Source organism: Aythya fuligula, chromosome 5, assembly GCF_009819795.1.
Source record: "Aythya fuligula isolate bAytFul2 chromosome 5, bAytFul2.pri, whole genome shotgun sequence".
NCBI classification, from domain to species: domain Eukaryota; kingdom Metazoa; phylum Chordata; class Aves; order Anseriformes; family Anatidae; genus Aythya; species Aythya fuligula.
In genome coordinates this window covers 55,429,087-55,446,845 of record NC_045563.1, presented here as the reverse complement: position 1 = coordinate 55,446,845, position 17,759 = coordinate 55,429,087, and the positions used below count along the sequence as shown (strand labels likewise).

The window sequence follows — 17,759 nt, the reverse complement described above, 5'->3', positions numbered from 1 at the left end:
TATTTAAATTCAAGTCCACCATAGTTCAAGTGATTCCAGCTTGCATTGGAAGTCTTTGGTCTAAATTTAGTGGGACCATAAGTAACCCCAGAAAATTATGTACTGTGTACAACAAACTAGAGAACAGTACAAATGTTTGGAGAATGTTAGCTTGAATGTTATGTGGAAAAAATCTTATCCTGATACTAGATAAAAGCAGAAAACCCTCATCTAGTTACTCTCTCATCTTTAAAAATCAGTAATCCAAACACAAGTCAGGGGTAATTTATTTCCATTGATGAGCACAAGTTAACATATAGCAACATGGCTGAATTATCTTTTGCTGGTACCGACTTTTCTTGCTCTTTTTTATTTTCTTTCTAGGATCAGATTAGCACTTGCACTCATGTTGATTCCAAGTTCCAAAGCATTTGATCTGAGAATGGGCTTACCGTGCTGCAGAGAAGTGAAGGATCTGCATTTCAACTTACAAAAGGTATTGATTTTACATACGGAGGCTGACTATTTCATTTCATACACAACTACTTTGTCAGTCATTATGTCCATTTTTGGACCTGCTTACCAGCACCCTGTACGTAATGTTACACTATCACTCCAGCACTACAGAACATAAATGAACACAAAAAGTACAATGATTTCAGTTTTCAGGGACCTGAAAAAATCGTTCTCATGTTCTAACCTGTACAAGTCTGAATCAGAGTTTCTGTCTTTTAACCAGGCATATTTTTTCAGCTGACTGTCTAACTAGAAGCCAAACTGAGCTGCAATCAGTCTCATCTAGTTTGATGTATAACATTTTTTTAAATTGTTTTGACACAAGATAATACAGTTTACATGGATATGAAACTGGCAAGGTTTGGTAAATTTGGGTGATAAAAGAGAGAATTCTGATGTTTCTGTTCTTTTCATGCCTGCTTTGCACATCTGATATTAACTTTGTGCCTAACCCTCACTTTTCCATGGGAAGGATCCAGGAAAAATCATGGTAATACTATCACTTTTGTTCTGCAGAATTCCAAGTTTATCTTTGGAATGCGTTCTAAGACAGTTTACTGTACAATATTTTTGTTGCACTCGTGAGTGGCTGACCAGGGGCCAAGCCTGATATCCATTTAAGTGCTGAAAGTGCTACCAAAAAAAAGCCACTTCCTTGGTGTAGAAGTAAAGATAAAGAACTAATGGGGTCAAGGGAAGAAGCAATCAGACAAACGGCATACATATTTTTCATGCAATGCACTATTCTTTGGAATATTTAACGATTTTAGGACTCTGATAACTCTCTTGACACAGGAATGAATTATCTAAATTTAGCATTAGTAATATAATTTAGCTTAGTTTTGATAGACGCCAGCTGTAACCTGACGGGACTTATATTTAGTCACATGGAAATCCCCTGTTGTATATATTCTAGCATGTTGGATCTCTTTGCACTCATCGGTTTTATATCTTTCCGCAAATACCAGAAGAAAGATCTTTTTAGGTTCTGGCAAAGATCTTGGAATGGGAAAATGTACTAGTTGCCAAAAAAGCACTGATTATTGTAACAGAGTAGCCTGGAGTTTCTATCCTTTTCCTTTTAATATATAAACTTGATTCTGATTTAGAGCTGACTCTCCTGACAGAGGTGTTTTCCTCTGTGCTAATTTTTGCACAGCTTGACTTTGAGCAACTCCATTGTTTTACAGTACATAAGCCCCTTCTCAGGTACTCAGAAGCACAAGTTTGTTTGTTTGTTTTTTTGTTTGTTTGTTTGTTTGTTTTTTTCCCCCCATCATTTACTCCTCTGTTGCAGGAGATAAAGCGGGCAAACAGAGGGAGAAACAAACAGCATTCTATTGCATGCATGCTTTTTAACCATGATTTCTCTGGGTAGCAACATATCTTTCTACCAAACAAAGTAAATACCTTCAGGAAAATCTAGTATGCCCTTATTTTTTTGCATACCTGATCCTGACATTCAATTTCCTTCAGGTAAGCACTTTTTTAAAAATCAATCAGCATAATAGATATTTATTATTAAAATAATGTTCTAATGGAAAATATAATGAACAAGATGATCTTTCCCAATGGTAATGTTTGTTTGTATGAACACACGGGATTTGTATTTATTTATTTTTAGGTCATCAGGTGATGCTACAGTAAAGCCTCAAAAGCTGTGGAAACGTTCTTGGCTGAAATGCTTTCCCAAATATTCTCTGTCATACATCTGAACTGCAGTGTAAAAAGCACTTTTTATGTTCTTACACTCCAGGTCTGTGTGGCACTCCAGCCACATCTTAATCCATGAGAAAGCAGGACTTACATGTTACTTCTCCTTTTGCTTTCTGGTTTCCACAGGTTAAAAAAAAAAAAGCTCTAGCTGCAATCTGGACTTCAGAAAAACCAAGTGCATCCAAAACCAAATTATTTCACACTCTAAACATAGGTAAGGCTAACTACAAACTGTAAAATGTAACTGTTTTAAACTAACTGAAACTGTATATAATCTAAGCATCAAGAGTGACTGTTCTTGACTTCTTGAAAGCATGTACTGAAATTCTACAAACGTAACTTGTTAAAATTAAACATTGCAAATAAATTAGTGCTTCCTTTCAAATGAAATATTAAAAGCCAAAGTCTTCATGTCCAGATTCCTGAAAGAAATACAGTGCAACTGTGTGACAATTTAGATGGTGGCTAAGACCATTCCATGTGTACTGTGGAATTTCATGCATCCATGTAGTAGCAATGAACTCATATCATTCAAGCTCTGTCTTGTATCTGCTTGAAAACACATCACATTGGCATCTTACAATAAATAATAATAATAATAATAATAAGGTCATATTTCAAAGGTGCTATTTGTGGGAAGCCAGTTTTGAAATTGGCACTGGACAGCTGAATTTCTACCAAATTCTTGTGTACAGATCTTTGTTTTCACAGTGTCCCTCACACATACTATTTTAATTGATTTTTTTTTCACTATGATCTATATGTTCTGCAAAACAGTTTGACTAGATTTAGAAATAGCACACAGACAATAAATATTTGCAATTCAGTGCCAAAACCCAGAATAATTAATCAACTTCCCTTTTTACATTTGCAACATCTAAAAGGCACAGCTATCCCTTTTAATTCTCCCTGTGCATCTAACAAAGACTTTGATAATACACACCCCAACATGGTATGAAAAGCAGATTGAATATCACTAACTCAAATAGTTTAAAAATATCTAAAAATATCTCTATTACCAAAGTGATAGAGAAAAATAATAATCAAAATATGAGATTTCATACCTTGCTTTTCAAGGTGGGGATTTGACTGATCATACTCAGATCAGTCAATATATTGAATTTATTCTTGGGTTTCATCTCCAAAGAAGATGCTGACCACCCTAAGTGGAGTGGTAAAAGCTGGACTCAACTTGCTTGAAGCCACACACATTCTGTGGACCATTTAGGGCAGTAAGTATGCCTTTGGGATGGGTAAAGAGCATTTCTCAAAACGGAAATATCTATCAACTTGGTAGACTGTGGGATTGACTAAAAAATAAATAAATCCATGGTAAACATTGGAAAAGGACTGTTGAATCTGAAGCATCAAGAAAAGTCAGGGGAGTATTTCTAGATTTGAACTTGTCTCCTTTATCTTACAAAGGTCAAAACTGAACCTGTAGGCCTACAGATTTTGCCACCACCAAAGCAAAGCATGGAATGGAAACATATGACCACCCAGCTGACACAGGAATTAAACCTGGAAGAACATATAAGCATGCACATTGTAAATGAAGCTGCAGTTTAACATGCAATTCCAGCTCAGTGTCTGCCTTATACTTTGATCTGAACTGCAGTAATTGTTCAGGATTAAGGATTTCTATTATTTCAAACCAACATCATCTCTCATCATCAGTATAGTCTTATTTCTATATTGGATTTTTTTTACTTCATTACTAGCAAAATGGGGATATTATGTAACAATTCCTGAAGTATTAAATGTCAATATATTAATATTCACTAGAATCTGCAAAAAATTACTCGATGGCTTTAAGCCAAATAGAGCCAGACTGTTGGCTTCACAGAAGAATTCACTGACCAACATCTTATGCAGATATAACTACATTGCCAGACCTGGATCAAATACTTGATCTCCACATTTCCTACAGCAAATATTTCATACCACTGACACCCTATTACACAGTATAAAGCTTTGAGCTTGAAGGTATCTCATCTGGCTTAACCCTCACGCCAGCTTTTTGGACAAAATTGAAACCACAGTAGAGAAAAGACAGAGTTGAAGAAGCATATTCAAGCCTAGTCAGTACGTTATGGACATTTTGCAATGCTTTTCACTAGCTGAAACAAGGGATCTGGATGCTTAACACATTGAATGAAAAGTCTTTTCCCTATTATTCTACACATACTGGAGTGCTCTTAACCCACCATAAAGTTTACTCATTGTTTCTAGCCTTCCTATACTGATAGGTTGGTTCTCAGAGGTTGAGAAAATCTTAACTCCCCAGAGAGAATTTTTTTTCAAAACACTGTTTTCAAGGGAAATATCTAAGTAATGACTAAATGATTAAATTACGTCAGATTAAGAACAACACAAAAAATCAAATGGACACCTAAGCCCACTTTTCTGTTACTTTTTCTTAACTGGAAAATGTGTTCCACAGTTAGGCCAGTAACAGGATATTCCTATATACGGTATCTACACTACACCTGAATCTTTAAGATAATAAAACACAAATATCAATACATGCAGACCAAACTTTCATTGACTCCTTCACAAAAAAGGGTTTATACTCAGAATTGTCTTATGTAGGACTTCCTACAGGATATTTTACAAATACTATATTTGATTTAAAGAGAAAAAACAAATAAACAAACAAATAAAAAACACTACCACCAGGAACAGACCAAAGAGCAAAAGAAGGGAGACTCAAGAACAATGTACACTTTCACTATGAAAATGCCATGATATCATTCTTTGGCTTGCTAATATATATACTTGGAGAGACTGAGGGGGCTAGGGGGGAGCGGGCAGGAACAGAAACAGGGTTCTTTGTGTCTTTATGAAATGCCAAATGACTCCTTCTCCCTCTTGCCCCTCAGTAAATCATAGGGAAGCAGTTAAGTAACATGAACCAAGAAATTAGCACAAACAGCATAGTCATTTCTGAAAAACTGGCTTCACTAAAATGCCAGGCTGTCATTTTACCTGATTTATGTGACTTTGGTTAGAAGAATTCTGAACACCACTGTAATTTTAGACCTGAGACACACCAGCATATTGATGATATTTAAAATAAATACTTTTTGCAAAGAAGGCTTTTTAGGCCAGCATTCTCCTTACACTCTTTGTAATAGACCTCTGTGTTTTAACACATATACAGAGAAGAAATCATAATAGTAACTGTTGCTTGACACTACAGGGGGGATTGCTGGCTTGGAGTTTACTTTCAGGAATTATTTTACTTCCCATGTGCAGATCTTATTGGCCTCCATCTTGCCAAAAGAGAAATACCAGTTAGGTTGACTTCCAATGTCTTCCACCGAAAGCAGTATGTTACAGCAGAATGGTAACAGCATGATAAAAACGTGTGTCTAAAAAAATATATGTTAAACAGAAATTCTTACTAGGTCATCTTCTAGTGCAACATGTAAAATAACATGAATGAAAGGGGGATAGGGCAACAGCCTGTTACTAAGAGGAAAGGCCCCAGCCACACTCTGGCCTGCTTGCAGAGGCAGATGGTAGGTCTCGGTGGCACACCCAAGCCACTCGCACCACACACATCTATTTAAAAATATTGCTGCTCTAATGGAAAGTTTCCAAACTGTGTCTGGGATCAAGGCTGAAATTTGGATGTGTAGAGATCAATGCCTTTGCTTTGGATCACCTCTGGTACCTCTGTCAGAACAAAAAAAATAAATAAATAAAAATAAAAATAAAATAAAAATCAGGGAAAGGGAAGGTTTCAGGCTGGGGCCTGTTAGGATTGAACACCGGTGAGGTAAAAAAGAGTTCCATTACACAGGCAGTTGAACAAAAAAAGTTACTTCCTTTATATTTAGAAAGTCTTTGAGATTGTTAAATCTTCCTTTAAATGAGATAGCCATTTGTTATGGCTATGCATTTGACAAATTGTTAAAAACGAGTCTCTTTATAGGGAAATACTTGCTCTTAAGTTCACATGAATGTTTTTTATATTTAAGGTGATCACATGTTTAAGGTTCTATGAGAAAAGCCAGACTGTCAAAGGCTTTGTGTAGTAAATACATCAGAGGAAGCAGCACCCTCCGCCCACCTACTTTTTTTTTTTTTTTATACTGTAATGTGATATAATAAGCTCTGCACGCAAAGCGAAAATAAATATATAAATATATATATATACACATATATATAAAAGGACAATGTTTAGGACAATGTCTCTGGCTCTCAGCTTTATAAGAAGTACAAATAGGGTTTCATCTAGTTGTGTAGACAAAAGGCCTACTTCTGATAGCAAATGGGATATAGACAGACCGAAGCACTGGGCAATTGGCAAAAGCATGACATTCAACAAAGGAATAGCATGCGTTTATCTAAATTGAGTGTTTCTGTAGTCTAAGTAAAAATTTCAGCATCTGTTGTCATGTTTGAATTACTGACTTAATCAAATACTACAATTTTAATGATTTTTTAAATTTATTTATTGTAAGTTAAATCATGGAATCTTAAAACATTTTGAAGTTGGAAAACACCTTCAAGATCGTAAGGTCCAAACTTCAAACTAATTTCTGGTTTACTGAAAACAAGACAGGCTACCACACCTCAAAGCAGTCAATCAAATGATGCTGATTTATCAAATAATGCTGATTTATGACTTGACTTGAGGAAGTCTTCAGATACAGCTGTACCTTTTTTTTTTTTTTTTTTTTTTTTTTTTTTTTTTTAATTTAATAAGAGTTCTACAGAGTTTACTAATCTTAGCCAAAGAAAACATTTGCCCAGATGCTTGTTTTGCTGCTGCCTTTCAAAAAATTAATGACAAAAAAAAAAAAAAAAATAGAAGAGATGCTCCCAAATTTCCATTAAGAGTTTACAACATTTTTTTTAAAATATATATTTTAGATAATTTTTACACAGACTAGGTGTCAATGAAACCACAAAACAAGATGAAGTTGAAAAAAAAAAAAAACGTTATTAATTAAAGAAATTTGTGTTTACCTTTTTACCCCCCAATCATAACATATTGGAAAACTTGTTTTCATATGCATATATAACAAAATAATTGTTCATTTTTACAAGACAGTCTGGAGAAAGCACTTCTGGACCTATGTAAAAAATATATATATTTAAAAATAAAGTTGTTTTCAGGAAAGGTGAAATAATGGCACTGGGTACATATTTTAATATCCAAATTATCCATACCCAAATTTAGCTCCAAATTCCACCTTTGGAGAAGTGAGAATTTTTATTCTTTGTGGCTTCTGTGGGCTATGACTGACTTCAGTGTTTGTCTACCAGTTTATGTCTGTCTCCTTCAGTTGTCACTTAGCTTTGTAGCATTGGTAATAATTAATTAAGATTTCATAACAATAAAAGGGCAGTAATTATATTCTTACTCTTTTAGCAATGGAACATTAAAAAGACTATTTAGAAAATAACATCAGTGAGAATTTGTTAATTGATGTACAAAGTATAGAAATGGATTTTGAGTCAAAAATGCTACTTCTAATATCAAGAAAAAAAAATCAAAAACACAGAAAAATAAAGTCAGGCTCAAATGTTGGCCATGGTTAAGCACTTGCAGTTTATCTTGATTTGAACAGGATCCACAGAAGCACAATTTCAGTCCCGTGTGAACTGGGATAGCCATTTGCTGCAACTATTTCAATTTCTGACATAAAAAGAGTTTGCACGTTCAAGCAGAGAGAGTAAGAGATAAGATTTAGTCCAGTGTTTGACAGTTACCCAGGGAGAAGTAAGACCTACATTTTAATATGTTAATGTATTATGATCATAAACTTTATGCTTAGCACAAACAGCTTGAACAGGAAATTAATCATCATATAAAAATAAATATTGTATATTTATAATCATATAATTATATTTATATATTTATAATCAAATTTGCATGCATATGCCCTCAAAGTCTCTTTCCTTAATTTCCCTTTACTGTAACCAAGATTTACCACAGTTTTTTGAAATATTAATTTAACTTTAATATATTAAATTAATTAGTAAATATTAACCCTGTTCTAAACTATTAACTGCAAATTACATTTCAAATGAAAATATTAATTTTTAATGACATAAAATCTAAAAATCTGTTCTTCAGGAGAATTGTTCATTCTATGCAAACAGTATTATTACTGTACAATTTCATATATAAAATAGACATACTATATTTATCATGAGACTTTCATAGCCTTTGGCTTCTAGACAGATTAATAAATAATTCAAGGACGTGACTATTATGGCTAAACGAACTGCACCACAAAGGTTTACTCTTGATAAATACTTTTTTTGGCTTTTGAAGCAAGAATCAATTCCTATTGATCCATGCATATGCAGCTCAAGTAGTTTCAAGTGTTTGAACATATCTTCAGACAGAATCTTAGTAAATAGCATCATTAAAGACAAAAAACTTGCCCCCAAATTTAAAATAAAACAAAAATGTGAAACGAACAATGTATTTTTAAAATTTGTAGTCCAAGAAATATGTAATATAAAAAGCCACGTAATTCTGTAAATTGATTTACAGTCCAGTTAATAAATGTAATAGAAAGAGAGAAGTACTGTGTGTTCCTCACCATTAGAAAAAATGCTGTAGGCATGAAACCTAGGTGACATGAATACAGCACTCAGATTCTAAAAACAATATTCACTTTTGAAGAGGGGGACGAAAAAAAGAAAAAAAAAAAAAAAACAACACTCAGCACAGCTGCATAGTCATCACAGTCTCTTTAGTGGACATCTCACAACTACTGCCAAAGCAAAAAAAAATAAAAAAATTAACACATTCTGATGGAATACTGGTCGAAAAAATAGTTGGTACACAAGCCATATTCTCATTAAAATATAACGTTTTATATTTCACTGTGGTGAAGAGCATTTGGACAAATATCATTTTCTACTTTTCTACTGGTCAGAATTAGAAGCAGCATTGAGGACAAATCCATTGAACACACGGGATAAAATACTGCTGCCCATATGATAAAAACTACTTAACACTACTTATCTTGCATGTTACCACTGAGGTGTGACAGAACTTAACTTTAAACTAAAACTATAAATTTCATAAGGATTTGGCATTTATAAAACACAGAAAACACAGTAAATACAAACCGCAAGCGAGACAGGCTTTACCTACATCTGCAGTAAAAAATGTGAACTCTATTTTTTCTATTTTCCAGTAGAATTATTAACATTTATATTTTGGATGCCTGAGTCTGTTCCCATGATCTTGATTTAAAATACTGACATCGCTCTAGTCCTATCTGATAGGAGATAGAACAATTCAGATTGGACAGGAGCTCAGGAAGTCACCTAGTCTAACCCTCTGCTTAAAGCAGGGTCAGCTATAAGGTCAGATCAGGTAGCTTAGGGCTTTAACTAGTTGACTTACACAAAACGCCATAGATGGTGACTGCACAACCCCTTTGGTCAACTTGTTTACTGGCTTGACTATCCTCATGGGGAAAAAGTTTTTACTTAAATGAGAAGAAATCGATTGCAATGCAACGAGCTTTTGTAATCAACTGCATTTCCTGTGTGAGTAAAACTTTGCCATTAAATGAATAATTTAAGCTCCACACAAAGTGATACTGGATACAACAGGAGGAAAAAACATTCATTTCACACTGATAAGAGAATGGCAAAGTAAAAGAAATGAAAGGCCTTTTAAAAAACAATTTAAAATTTTCATGTTATTTCAGGAATGCAAAGGCCAAACCATGTTGTATTAAATATTTAAAAGCCTACATAACAGTTTTCTTAAACCATGGCCAGTACAATTCAATTTAAAACCATCATCCCTACTCAAGATATAAAGCCTAGGTGGAAATCCCCATGAAAGCTTCAAGTTCCTTAAAAACATTACCCTAAAGCTAAAGAATACTGCAAGAGATAAAAAATGCACTTTTATGTCTGAATCCTACATGTTCAATGAGAATTTCTAATGAACTGTGCAGAAACTTTGGTTTACTAACATCACATAAGCCTCACTTATTTTCATTTCTCTAAATGGTAGCCTAAGTTAAGTTACAATATGCTTTAAAAGCATACTGTACACAATAGACACCTTAAAGATTCCATTAAATTTTTAATTAGCATTGTCTACTACTTGTCTAAAGCTATAGTGAAGAATATTAACTCTCACTCATCTTGTAAATCGTTGCAGCATAGTCCTATAAAAGATAGATGTGCTTGCATTGACTTCATTGATAGTGCTCACATTACAGCAATACAAGATCCTTTTTGCTTCAGCAAGGGAAAGCAAAAGGTTTATACAAGAGCACAGAAAGCTCAGCGCTAAACTCGTTAAAGAGTAACATTACAAATAGCTGCATCTCCAGTTCCAATACATCAGGATTACTAGCTTCCAGCTGTGAACACTAACTGCTGTCTCATCATTAATGTAAAATGTATTAACAGCTGTTAAGTTCAAAATGGAATCTTACAAAAAGATTAATCTATGAAGCAGAAGCACAAGAAATAACTGGAAATACTTCCCCCTATTGCTTTCAATATAAACCTATGGATCCCAACCTGTAATTCTTAACAACAAATTATAAAGAGTTTTTCATGTTGCAAAGTAATTTTTGTCTGTAAACTCATGGCTGAGTGGATTAGCAGTTTATCTGTGCACTCAGATATGCAGATGGTGATCCAGTACCTTTTCTATAAAAGGACAGTTGAGTCAGCAGAACATCTTCTCAAAAAGGGAAAGAAAATATGAGAGGATTTATGTAATTTGTTCTATTTTTATATACTCAGCATTCTAGGGAGAGAAAAAAAGAAAAAAAAAAAAGAAAAAAAAAAAAAAACAGAAACAATGAGATCTATAACTCTTCACATACTTATATTCAGTTACCCACCTTTATCGAAAGTATTGAGAATTTCCTTATATAATTATTTGGTAACTAATTACTAACTAACAACTGAGAAGGTTGAAAGAATTCAGTGTTCACTTGCAAGAAAAGATGAAACACAACAAATACTCAGAGAGGGTCAAGCTGTGGCACAGGAACTGGCACATGTTTTAAAAACAAACAAACAAAAAAAGTCCAATCATCCACTGTGAGAACATCTCCAAACAAAACAGAAAAACAAACAAACAAGCAAGCAAAACAAGTTACATCTGGGTATAAATTAGGGCGAGACTTTAGACATGACTTTCACATCATCTCTAGCAGTTAACCTTGAGCTGACAATTAGAATGTTTGTCTAGTAGCAGTAGAAGACTCGGATTCAAAGCTCAAAGAAGAGGTGAATGACTGTCACTGTCCTTGAAGTCCAGTGATCCTGATGAAGTCCTGATCAGCCAATGCTTTTGACATCTTAAACACCACTGAAAGTTATCTGATATGGATAAAGCTCTAGGAAAGGAATTAATGTGCTAGAAAGATAAACTGTTGTGAAGATTAGAAGTGAGAGGGCCTTGGCAAAGCAGAAAATCTCTTAGAATCCTTCAAATAAGCAAGACAAAAGAGCCAAGTGTTGAAGAAAAACCCAAACCCAAAAAGCACAGTTAGAGCTGTGAATATGAATTACTTATTTGGTCTGGAAAAGCAGAAGACATCTGAGTCTTGACAACTGTATAATCCATCTGCTTTCCATTTTTACATAGTTAAGTGGTATATCATGTCTACCTGGATGTCAAGCATGCTTACATGAGTGCATTTTTCTCACTAAAAATGGGCAATAGAGGGGAAGAACACTGCCATGCTGTTTGCAGCCACCAGTGATCTTATATGCATTCACACATATTGAAAGAGAGTCCCAAAAGAAAGCTTCTACATCAGTGCTATAGCAGGAAAATAATGCCTTTCATTTACTGAGATTTCAATTCAGATAGAACTAGTATCAATTTAAATGTGTCATTATTATCACAAGCAAATAACTGATACTAATGATTAAAAGAACCAGATCAAAAAGTACAAGAGCAATCAGAAGTCAGGAAACATGACAGACTTGAAAGTGAGGACCCATTAAACCACCTAATCGGACTCCAGTTGCAGAGAAACAGTTTTTCATTCTGCAGAACCCAGTGTTTTCAATTTTATTATGGATGTGGATCAATAATATACATCTTCATGAGAGAAGCTTGCTAGTTTGCAGAAATCATACATCCTTATCCTTATACCACAAGATACCTTGAAATATTTGCCACTGAAAGTCATAGTTAAAAAATAAACTTTTCCTATGACCTGACTGATATTTCTTAATATAAAATTATGTATTAATGTAAATAACTCCTTTGCTGTCTTCTGCAAGAAATAAAGAGTTGAAAATCTGTGACTCAGTTTTCCAAGTTAAAAAAACATGCTTTTGTGCAACTGAAGTTTTCATGTCTTGTTATTCTTTATTTTTACAAACAGGCTTATTAACTCAATACTACTTGGTAAGATTAAGACTTGTACCCCAAAGCACTTCGTGGCATAATGGTAGGATCAAAGATTGAACAGACAAATAATTGATTGTGAAGCTTAGATGCCATTTCCAAAGAGATATGGGCACCAACAGCAATAAATACAAGAACGTAGTTACTAGGCACAGAAGTGTCCCATAAAAGGGAAAATGGACTTCAGCAATACAGATACTTAGCATCTTATTTTTGAGAACAATTACAACTTGAGCACATTTTACACTAGTACTTGAAACAATTGATGAAAAGCATGATTTAGGACAAGGTTGGGCAGATAGTCATTTAAGAAATTCTTTCTGTAATTTTAAGCACCTGCAATAAGATGGTCAAGGTAACTACAACAGTGAGACTCAAGTCTTCATACCAGTAAAGCATATTACTCAATTGCATTTGGATTTCAGCTGCTAAAACCAAGGAAACCATGAACTTGCTGTGGCTGCAGATGTGGCAGTTGCTTAAAATGTGCTTGGTGATCAACGGTGCTAGAAAAAGGTACTTACATACAACAAAGGCCTGGAACAAAAACCACAGGTTGAAAGTCTCCATGAAAGAAAGAGCGCTTGACTTTTCTCTTGGCTCTCCAGCACTGTCAGATCACAGAAACTCTGAATGATCCAGCACTAGAATAAGCCTCTATAGAAACCTGCTCCATCAAAATCATATTGGTTATAAAGAACACTGCAGTTCTGCCTGAAGCTGACCATATACACCACTCAGAAGTGATCGTGTTCATCAGTTGGTACAGAACGATCTACAGAAGTTAAGAAAAACTGTCTCAGTTCAACTGATTATACACACTGGATTATAAACAAGTGGCGTCTATCTGGTTGTGTTACACTCTATACAGAACACAGAATGTAGGAGGAACTATCTCAGCAGCACCAGAACAAGGTGCCAAATATCAACAAAATTAGAAGTCAGCTATGCATCTCTAACATATTTTCTCATAAGGAAATGTCCAAAGGATTCCAAAGAGATACTAATAAATCTACTCATGTACACAATAAAAATACGTAGAATGAAGAATCAAAACTTACTGTGATCCAGTGGAGCGTTCCAAAACGAGATCCAAACTAACCAAAACCCAGGACAAATGACTTCCAAAATCTATGAATATAAGCTTGTTCCCACTGAACTTCCTGGCAAGTTTCCATTGATATCAATGTTGCAGGAATGATCTTTAATACTGTATTTTAATGTCTAATCTATATTACTGTTATTTTTTGGCACAATTCTACTTTGGAATGTGGTAGCGTGATATGAAAAGGGTGTTTTGTTTGCAAACTTGGAACAAAATCTGACTTGGACTAGATTACACAATGAAGAAGCCAGTGAAAGGGAATTTGACGTTCACCATTCTGGCAGAAAAAAAATGAGTTTATCAAATCTAGAAGATTTAAAATACTTTGATATTGTTATTTGAAATGAAAATTGAAAGGGAGAAAACAGAGGGGTTAAACTCTTCCAGATTACAGATTAGTTTGTTAATGAAACTACCTTCTTCAAAGTCATGTAAAGTTAGTACCCTAAAATATCACAGAATTAAAAAGTCTCATTGGCTATGAAACAGAAAAGCTATTAATCCTTTATGCTAGCATGTTAAATCTCAAACTATCTGTTACAAATCCTGTATTTCTTCTTCACTCTTAGCTATTACTGAATTAAATGGGAGTTTCCGTTTTCAGCAAAGTACTTAAACATGTTCTCAACTTTATACACATGGGACAACCTAAACCCTTATCTAAATTTGACTTCAGTGTAAATTAAGCATACGTTTATGACATAGAAAGCACTCTGTTTTGTTGAATCGGGAATTTGACTTCTATAGATGGGAAGGAGTCCTCCTGACTTTCGTTCTTAGAAGTACTAAATCCTCAGTTTTATCAGGCCATAGTTTCACGTCTTTAACAAAACAGGGATAACAGTTCTTCGACAGCAAGAGGTGTCATTCGAACCAGTCTTTACCAAGGACAGCACGTGTGAACAGAAAAATGGAAAGAAGCATAATATGAACCGGATTCTTTCCTCACTATCACAAAATCGTATGATGAGTATTTTCACATTATTAGCATGAGCATGCATCCAGAAGATTAAGGCGATCAAAATTAACTTTGGCTACCATATTTGTGCTAAATTCAGCTAAACATTAATGCTAGGAAATATTTACATTTACAATTACTTTCTGGTATTGGAGTTAATATACTACATATGAAGTCTGAAATACAACACTGGGTTTAGAAATACCTGCTCATCACATGTAGTAATACAGACATTAATGTTTTGCTCCCCTACTTTAGGGATATGTCTTAGCTGTGACTTGTTAATTCAAGGATCATGAAGTCTTTGATCCTTTTCCGGACCTGTCAAATACTATCAGCCAATACAAAGTGGGGGAAAGGCTGTGATGATGAAGTAGATTTTCTTTCAGACAGAACTGTGAGGAAATCATCTTCTCTGTAAAGACTTCTGATTGCCATTGATCAAAGACGGAGCAAATTCAATGACCTAGAATTAGAAGGACCTACCAAATGCTAATAATTCCGTAAGTCAGTTAACCCACTGTATTTCTTTATTCAGCATCATAAAACTGAGTTGATGCTGGTTAAAAAGAAAATGTTTCCAAAGGGGAAGGTAGAAGACACTAGCAACTTGCTATAAAATAAAATAAAACTTTTACCCTAATAAAGAGGATCTTTTCTCCAACTCTGTATCTTCCTTGTGAAAGGCGCTCCACACAGAATTTATTAGGGCATTTACAAGGTGGATCTTCAGAAATGTGTTTAACCTGATAAAAAAAAAAGAAAAAAAAAGAAAAAAAAAAAAAAAGGAAGGAAGTTATTAACAAAATCTGTTTAAAATAGTATCTGTGGCAAAACATTCAAGAGGACATTTACATGATACCATTAATCTAAGTCTTCATTGCTGGTATTTTCCTCATTTTTCTTCATTTCCTTTTCACTTTTTTTTTTTTTTTTAAATACTTTCATCTTGATTTTATTTATTTGTTTTTGAGAAATACTATTTCACCTACCACTTCTTTAAAGGGAACATTGTAAACCCTTCACTCAGATCTAAATTCTATCGAAGTTATTGAGAATTTCACGTGAATTATGAATGAAAAAATCCTGAATGAGAATTCAGCATTAGGCCCTTCTTGTACTGATGTGAATGCCACTGTAATATTGTTTAAAATATTCAGAACCTAAAAAAGGTTGCTTACTTCTTAGGAAACTGAGGAAAAATATCTGTGAATGCTTCCCTGTCTTTTCAGATCACTGACTGACCAAAAAGATCTAGGGTCACTTCTAAATACACTCAGCCTTAGGATGGCTATAGAAAGCACTGCATAGATTCATGTGCACATTTAGATTGTGCACGTATGTCCTTCAGGAGCTGCACCAAATTTAGCCAGACTCAAGAATCAGGAATCAGTTGCACGTTAGCCTTGAAATACAAGCTATGTGAAATCAATTAAATAAAATGTTAACATTATATATACACATGCACGCCTGGTTCCTTATAAGGCTTATATATTAAAGCAGATCTTGAATGCTGATTTTTTAAATTATTTCCATAATCCCAGACTGTGGTGCTTCCAATGTAAAGAAGGATTTTACAGCTGTGAAAGGGTAAAAATAGAGACAAGTGTCATAGTTCAACATAAAATTTGTACTGTATAATTGAAGTCTACAAACACTTTGACAATTTGAGTTTAGCATCAAAATTTTGTAGATGCATACTCAATATTTTATGGTGAATCAGCTCAACTGTCAAAGAACCAGTACAGCTGACAGATGAAGGTGTCATAATAATGTATTTTGCCTTCTAAATAAATACAATAAATACAGAAGCATTTTGGCTTCTGGATAAAAGTTATCCAATACTTCCATTTTGCACTTTCAAATAGTACACTTGTACTTTAATTAAAGGTGAGCAGAGAATATTCTGACATAGTCATGCCAAGATGCTCCTCAGTATTGCTAACTACTCTTTGATGATCACCAAGTTAGGGCATTATTGCAATCAAGGGTAATTTAAAGGGGCCTCAAGGCTGCTCTACTTTATCAATGCCAAACATGACTACATAGCCCCAGCAAGAAGAGCTGAGAAAAGACAGATTAAAACAACCTTCCTGCTTTTTGTCAGCTACATCTGCTTGACTTCAGCCTCTTGTGAAAATGCGGCCCTGCATATGCTACCAGAGACATTAATATTTAGTGAAAGTTTATTTTGTACTCTTCAGTGATCTGAAAGTAGAACAGCCATCAATTGCTAAAAGAGATGTGGTTGAGAAATTTATTTGGCATTCCAATTGTACACAGGAACATCATTTTCATACACTGCAGTTTTCTTTGATGGAAGCTGACCTAGTATGTGGGTGTCAAACAATGCAAAATGCTGGAGGAACTTCCTGGAGGTTTTCTCCACTTCAAATAACATTACAAAGTCCTTTTGAAATTCAGATTGTCTATCAAGGCCTTGTAAAAGCAGTCTGAAGACTGGGAAATAATCTGCTCAGAACAGCTAAGACATGAACATTTTGAACTTAGAAGACAAACAAAAAAACAAAAACTAGTAAAGCTATGGAAATACAAGAGGTATTTTGGTTACCTTGAATAAATTAAAAAAATACTTGTGAAGCAAAACCAAAGTTTTTCAAATACGCTCTTAAGAGAAAGTCATAGATTGTTAAACACACTGGAAAGAAATTAAACATTAACCAAAATTATTCTTTCTATACTGGACCGGTGAACAAAAATGCTTTTGAAACCAGCCTTCATGAGCAACATGAAGGCCATCTAATTATGTCTGAAGTTCTTCAGTGTAGTTATCTGAATAACTACATTACCTCGTGGAATAGTTTTACTAAGTACTTTTTTATTAGTAATATTTGTTTGCCTTTAAAAATAGGGCATTATGTTTTTGTGAAAAATATTGCATTTAAAAATTACACTTAGGAAAGGGATTCTGTGTATTTGACACAGAAAGTGTTCTTAACTATTAGATGTTTTGTCCTCAGTTTCAATGTACAATCACTGCATTATTTTAAGACTAGTTATTTAAGTGACTCTTGTGAACAAATGCTAAGTGTTAGCCTCCATTTTCTAGAGAATCAAATTATTTAGATAGTCGGCTGCAATAG

General features: G+C 34.2%; 1 protein-coding gene across 3 annotated transcripts in view; it reads right to left on the bottom strand.

Moving 5' to 3' along the window:
- The window catches only part of GAS2 (growth arrest specific 2), an 89,265-nt gene that overhangs the window by 20,348 nt on the left and 51,158 nt on the right, over window positions 1-17,759 (bottom strand). For all 3 annotated transcript variants that reach the window (XM_032188752.1, XM_032188751.1, XM_032188750.1), the window contains exon 7: window positions 15,294-15,401. In XM_032188752.1, coding sequence (XP_032044643.1) covers window positions 15,294-15,401 — 108 coding nt within the window. The remainder of the gene's footprint in view (window positions 1-15,293; window positions 15,402-17,759) is intronic.